General features: G+C 38.8%; 1 protein-coding gene across 2 annotated transcripts in view; it reads right to left on the bottom strand.

Annotated features, from left to right (window-relative positions):
• Positions 1 to 1,350: 1,350 nt before the first annotated feature.
• RARS2 (arginyl-tRNA synthetase 2, mitochondrial) overlaps positions 1,351 to 7,098 on the bottom strand; it is a 54,054-nt gene continuing 48,306 nt past the window's right edge. For both annotated transcript variants that reach the window (XM_077750291.1, XM_077750292.1), the window contains 8 exons: positions 6,505 to 6,581; positions 5,926 to 6,050; positions 5,271 to 5,338; positions 5,075 to 5,184; positions 4,626 to 4,721; positions 3,553 to 3,627; positions 1,924 to 1,987; positions 1,351 to 1,468 (listed from right to left, as the gene is read on the bottom strand). In XM_077750291.1, the coding sequence (XP_077606417.1) occupies positions 1,382 to 1,468; positions 1,924 to 1,987; positions 3,553 to 3,627; positions 4,626 to 4,721; positions 5,075 to 5,184; positions 5,271 to 5,338; positions 5,926 to 6,050; positions 6,505 to 6,581 (702 nt within the window). In that variant the 3' untranslated portion in view covers positions 1,351 to 1,381. The remainder of the gene's footprint in view (positions 1,469 to 1,923; positions 1,988 to 3,552; positions 3,628 to 4,625; positions 4,722 to 5,074; positions 5,185 to 5,270; positions 5,339 to 5,925; positions 6,051 to 6,504; positions 6,582 to 7,098) is intronic.

Genomic DNA, 7,098 nt, shown 5'->3' with positions numbered 1-7,098 from the left:
TAGGTTGTAGGAGATCACGAACAGTCTTTAGGGAGCTGCTTTTGGAAAGACTGGCCTCCATTGCTGTCCCTGTGTGATTTCACTCAAAATTCAAATACTGAGGTGGCTACCACACATCTGGAAGGGGTAATGTTTCTCCAAACAAGTGGAGAAGAGTATAGAACATGAAAAACATGTTCCAAGTATACATTTTTATTCCATGGCTAGTTTGTGCTAAGGAAATATTAATGACGCATCAAGTAAAAATTAATTAGTAATCTAGGGGCACCTGGGTGGCTCAGTAGGTTGAGCATCCAGCTTCGGCTCAGGTCATGCTTTCAGGGTTCATAACTTTGAACCCCACATATCAGGCTCAATGCTGTCAGCTTGTTAGCGCAGAGCCCGCTTCAGATCCTTTGTCCCCCTCTCTCTACCTGTCCCCTGCCTGTGCTTTCCGGAAAGTAAAGATTAAAAAACAAAATAAACCAAAACTTAAGGTTAGTAATGTGGAAGCTAACTTATTTAAAATTGAGACTGCAAGGAGGAGTCTTTTCTAGGACTAAGAAGGTGTACTGTCCTTGCCAGTATAAAACTATGTTCATTCAACTTGAGAAGCTTTGGTTCATGCTAATTTGCTTCTTTATTTATAAAACTAGATTGTTACTGATATTCAAAAGACTCTTAGTAGTAGCAACATTTAAATTGTAGCAGACCTGAATGGAAATACTGGCAGATGAGGATAGCCATACTAATCAAACAGCACATCCCACATGTTACCTAAACAAATCACACAAAATATCCTTGACTGATATGTAGGTACATGAAAGAAATGGTTTAAGAAACTCCATTTCAAATTATGGTTTAACGGACTCATTTTTACAAAAAGCTCCCAGTACAATACCTGTATAAGTAATTCCTTGTTATTTTCACACAGTAAGAGTTACCTACCCGTACAGATCAATATGAGATAAGCACGAGATCTGTTCTCTGGGAGTGGGTGTCAGCTGTATTGGCAAAAAAGCTTAATTCTGGTGTCCTTAAATTGATTTAAAACTAGCCATTATTAGAAAATTGAAATGTTTTCATCAGTTTTATCTGATGCAACCATTAGATAATCTCAATTACGAGAACAGCTTCTGGAAGAATGACACTGTAAAAAACCTCAAGCTGCCCCCTTAGCCGCAGTGAATTTTACAAGATTTAGTTAGTTTTACAAAACTCTGTTTAGTACTTAGGGACAACTCAGATGACTTTCTTAAGATAAAGATTTAATAAGTTGATAAAATCACTTAGGCTTAAAAAATATAGATTCTGATACAGAACAGTTTAAATTCTAAACAAAGCATTTAAGAATAGAGAACTAGAATTCACTTAGTAATTAAAAAGCTGTTTTAATTAGAAGTTACATCCTACATACAGGTGTTATTCCAAGAAGTTTCATTCCATTGGCTAGGACAGAACGCACAGCTCTGAAAAGATGAAGTCTGGCCTACAAAATAAAACAAAGGGTGATTAAATGTTCAACAACAGGCTAACAATAAGTGAGTAAAGAAGAATATCTTTAAGAATAATTCTAACTTTTTTCTAATTTAAAGTAGGAACAGTCCCTAGGATTTGCTGTCAGCAATGAAAAGCAAATTCCTAGCATCCCATAATTTATAGTATGACCGGTACCTGAGAGTTGGGGACTGGGAAAGACAGTATCATTATACAGTACAGCTTCAGATACGGGGAACTCCTCACTCTCAGGAAAATGTGTTTCATAGTCCAATATGTTGGAAAATCTATAAACACTGATTGTTATAGCCCAATTCTAAGTATCACCTGAGTCTATAAGTACACCACTGTAGTTAAACGAGCTGCTGTTTTAGAAACATTTACAAGACTGACTCAGTAATAGTAATGTGAGGATACTAAAGATAACACAGAAAACACTTAACATACCCCAGCCACTTCAGGAGGACTGTCTTTTATATGCAGTGTCTTATGTGCCATACCTGCAAGATGACTGAAACGGGAAGAGAGAAATGAAGACCAGCAGTAATTTCCTGTTGTAGCATAGAAGCTTGGTATCTTATTCCCTCAACTTAAAAGAAATCAAAGCCTAGAGCCCTTAAAGGATGTATCCAACAGTGCAAAACTGAATACTGTGTGTCTGTAGTAGGGAAACTAAAACACATTAAAACTAAAGCTTTAATTTTGGTCCTAATACCTTAAGTTCTTAAGGTGATGAGTTTATAAAGATAGGGGATTCCTTTCTAATAATTAGTTTTTTCTCACTTAGGCATCTTTAGGATGAAAGGTATAATGTGGCCTGGACTTCCCCCTCTGTACAGTGTGGAGGAGGGCAGCTATAGACTAGCTATCAAACACAAACACAAACACAACACAAACACTGGCCACTCTTCTTTCAAGCGTCTTTTCTGTTCAGGTATAGCAGCAAATAGAACAATGTGCCAGAGGAACGATGCTTATGACATTTGTTTCAATGATTAACTGACTCAAAAATATATTTATTTATTTATTTTTGGGAGAGTGCAAGCAGGGGAGGGGCAGCGAGGGGGACAGAGGATCCAAAAGTAGGCTCTATGCTGACAGGCTGACAGCAGAGAGACCAATGTGGAGCTTGAACTCATGAACCAAACAGTGAGATCAGACATGAACTGAAGTAGGGTGACCACTTGACTGAGGCACCCGGGTGCCCTTTAACTGACATTTAATAAGACTTTCTGGCTTCTTTATTTCTCTGACTATGCAGAATTTAAAGGGAAAATTTTTTTTATTTAAATCTGGGGAAGACAGGTAGAAATAATTAAGAAAATAGCCCAAATAAATCTGATTTCAGCAAATCTTGAGCAAAAGCAAGTATTTCCTTTCTTAAATAGATTTACAGAAAGATAACAGCTGTTGCTCTAAAAGATACTCAACTTCTATTCAGAATTTCTGAAATAGCTACTATGAAATTTCTACTGAAGTGTCACTGATTTACCTTCCAATTCGTTCTCTATTCTCTAGCTGACTGATTTTTCTGTCTCCGCTTAAAATCTTTTTATGGACTCCACTGTCCTGAAAGTAAGCTGAAATGCCCTAATACATCCAAAAAGGCAAAGAGCACTCATTTCTCACCCCTCCCAGGACTATGCTTATAGTTCCTTCAGTGTATCATCTTCATGTTCAACTCTGGGCATTTTCTTCCTTTTCTGTGACCTTGCTTACCCTGATTAATATCAACTCCTCTCCTTCGAAAAGCCCCCTCTGATCCATTAAGGCTGGGCTGAGTCCCCTAACACTGTCTCTTATGTTCACTCTATCGTAACACACATGTGCTGTTATGTAACCACCAGTGACAAAGCTGTTGGTTCCCGTTCAATAGCCTGTAGTGACTGTACCTTATATCGCTGAATGAATAAATGAACACTAATTGCTGATTTGCAAAGATGAGGCAAGAATTCCTGTAACTTAAAGTACCTCATTTTTTAGGTTTTGTTTATAGGAAAACTTTAGAAAAAAGGTCCTTTTTCAGATCAGGGCTCAGAGGTCTTCAATACATGAAAACAGCAAGATTACAGGTACCTTAGAGTTAGAAGGTAACTGGCAATATGCCTGGGTTGAAGGTTCTGAGATGATCTATAAAGCACCTCGTCGAACCTAAAAGAAACATGACAGGAGCAGTTGGCAGAGGAAGACTGCATGTATTATACTAAGCTGTTAAGATCTTGGATGTAAGGCTGACATCATTAAGAGTGGAAGGTATCTGAAAAAGGACCTTGGGTGCATTTGAAGGTAAAGGTATAGTTTTCTTTCTTACAAATTCCTTGATGGCAAGTACTTTCTACGTCATCTTGATATCCCTTAGGCCTAGCCTGGAACAAGGACTCAAATCATGGCTGTTAAACTGAATGTAAAAAGTCTCCAGCCATGTTTAGGAACATAATCTAGAAGCTAACAAACACAGTCTACCTTCAATGCCAAGGAAACCAGGTTGGCTTATTTTTTCTACCAGGTTAACCAAATGTGAGAAAACCGACTCCTGATCCCAGGAAAGAGTCACTGACCACTGTGTGGCCATCAGAGAAAACTTCCTTGTTGTTAACCATCGACATCCTTTCCAGAGACTAGTATCTTCTGACAAGTCTGGCTTTACCAACAGTGCTTGTGAGAGCACAAAGGTGTGGTCTCTTGCTCAGTATGGGGTCATCAAGTAGACATTTATTTGAGACTGTGAACTGAAACCGTGAAGCAAATGAAACTTATGGTTTCATGGAAGCTGTACAAAGGCAGAGACCTTCCTTCACTGATTAAAGAGGGTGAGGAGAAGATGATCTTTTCCAAAACTAAAAGTTTGTGTTTTCACTAGGCTTTCTATTCCCATACCCGACCTAGAAGGTGTTAGGCACCTGCGCCGATTCAGCACTGATGACATTTTTAAGTCCCAAGGACTGACCCTGACCCTGCCTCAAAGGGCAGATAATTGCTTTTTGGCCATACCTCCAGGAAAGTGCTTGCAGTCTGGTGGGGGGGGGAGGAGGGATGGGGAGGGAGGAAGGTAGGAGCTGGCTACCAGCTTACTCACTCCCATCATAAGCAACCCCCCCAAGTCATTTCACTAAACAGACAAAGACTGGATAATACTACAAACACCATACCTGAGAAGATGCTGAAGAATGGAAACAGACTGTGGTTCTTGTAAACAAGCAGCGTTGAACTCATTTAGATAACCGCATCCAAAAGTCTCTTCCAAACTGTTATCAAAAGTTTAAAAACAAAGAATTAAAACAAGTCATCCAAGGACACATAATTGCAAGTTTATCATGATGCCTTAATCTTTCCTAAATCTGTTTCTTCCTCTGAAAATGGAGTATATTCTTTGGCAGGGTTATTCTGAGTACATAATAAGTAACATATATAAAAGCACTTCTTATACAGGTGCTCAATAAATATTTTAAAAACCAAACCTAGCAGGTGGTCCACTGTACTTCTAACTAGTTTTGAATAGGAGACATCAGGAGCCCAGCAAATAGGACCTTTGATCTTAGGAGCACCAGCCAAGCCTCACCCTGGGAGCGGCTCACGCTTCCTCGCAGACTCTCCTCACCTGTAGAGGCGAGCATGCGTGTACTGCAGGAAGACTCCTGTGTCCCCACGACTCTGGAAAACACGATCCCAGCTAAACTGATAGTCAGACAAGAGTAAACCTTTGAAGTCCTAAAATGACAAGAGTAAATCTTTAGTACTTGGATTTGGTCTAGTACCAAACAAAAGGTTCTCACAGGATGCAGTCTTTAACAGACCTGAATAATGAGAGCTGCAAGCCCGACCTTCTCTGCAGTCTCCTGTGGGTTCTCCAGTTCTTTGGTAGCTGAAACAGATAAAGGCAGCTATCTTTAACTACATGAAACCATACAGAATCAGGGACTGAAGGAGATAAAATATGCCAAAAATGTATGCTGCCAGTAAGAAGAACAAACAGGTTCCGAGTGGACAATTTCCTTTCCTAATTTGGGCTAACTGACCTTGGACAAAGACGTTCCCTGCCTACATTAAAGGGAAAGAAAACATGAACTCACTTTTCTCATGAATATCCCTTGTGAGACATTAGATAAAGCTGGTACTTACTTTTCCAAGACTAAACAAAGCCACCAAGACTTGCGACCTGTTTCCTATTACATAACAGGAATTTCACATAGGCACTCCAAGAGTGGAATGATCAGACTGAAGCTTTCCATGAAAGAGGCCTAGTGTTATACCGATGGCAGATTACTGAACTGAATGACACAAAGCAGCAAGTCAAAAACTTCTGGCACCTCTAATTAGTGCAAGCTATTTTTGACAAGGTTAATGAAAATTAAGAGAGGGATAGTCATAACAAATCACACTGCACAGAAGTCCACAGAACATAAAAGTGGCATGTAAGTTGTGACTGTAACAGTAAGAAAGTGAATTCACTCTTAATAGAAGCCATGTTCTGTAGCATCCTTGATTGAATCTCATTTAGAACATCTTCCAGAAAGGTAACCTCTCCTCTTCGAGTCTTCATTCCCTGCACCACTCCAAAGGGCACGTGCTGGCACCTGAAATGAAGGAGAAAAGAACTGATGATCAAAGTGTGTAAGAATACCCTTTCAGAGAGTAGTCTGAACTTTAACTCTCAACAGAGGGGCTTTTCAAAATTAATAAATTGTGATTTGTTATATGCCACAAAAAGATGTTAAACACATAGTTTCATTGTACAGATAATCACTAGCATGTGATTAAATTACTAGTTGCCTTTGTGAAACAAAGGAGGGAATATGAATTTTGGAAATCAAGCAACTGAGAACAGATGTCTAATAAAGACACATATATTAAATGTAAGTTAGAAATGAAGACATTATTAACGTAAAAAAATCTGTTTTTCTTACACAATATGTTGCAACAAAGAAAAGTTTGAATGACAATTTTTAGCAACTTGGTTTATTTTAGGACTTGGCTGACCTAACAAACCTTTAATGATCTTGAGCAGGCATATAACCGTGCAGACATTACCTTTCTGCCCAGTCATATCCCATGATCTGCAGCATTTGGAACACTTGCTGAAAATGCTTTTTTTGCCCTTTATCTGTCTTGGAGAAAAAATATTTAAAATAAGTGATAAGTTAACCTACAAAAACAGGTTGGACATAAACCAAAATATTTGAGTTTTGACAGACTAGAGTCGTTGTAAATTGATGTATCTGAAATAAGCACACAGAGGATGCCAGCAGAAGAATGTCAGCTGAGTGTCCTACAAAAGAATAGGAGCTGTAGCACTCAAGGAGTCAGGAGGAAATACAGCCTTTAGTCTCCTGAATATTCTATTTAAATCCTTCTCCTTCAGCTATCATGACCTTTATCTCCAAGAAGGACAAAACTAAGCTGTAATAAGGTGTTTAACGGCAACTTTTTTTCTTAGGGGAAAGGGAGGTTGAATGTGGAGAGGAAGGAAAGGGAATAAGAGACCAGAATAACCCTCAGCAATAAGAGGAACAAACTATTGATGCACACAACAGCTTGGGTGGATCTCAAGGGCATTCATTATGCTGAGTGAAAAAAGTCAATCTCAAAAGGTTACCTACTGTGATTCCATTTGTATAACATTTC

The sequence above is a fragment of the Crocuta crocuta genome, unplaced genomic scaffold (assembly GCF_008692635.1).
Source record: "Crocuta crocuta isolate KB4526 unplaced genomic scaffold, BGI_CrCroc_1.0 scaffold9, whole genome shotgun sequence".
Classification (NCBI taxonomy): Eukaryota; Metazoa; Chordata; class Mammalia; order Carnivora; family Hyaenidae; genus Crocuta; species Crocuta crocuta.
This window is presented reverse-complemented; position numbering and strand designations above follow the sequence as displayed.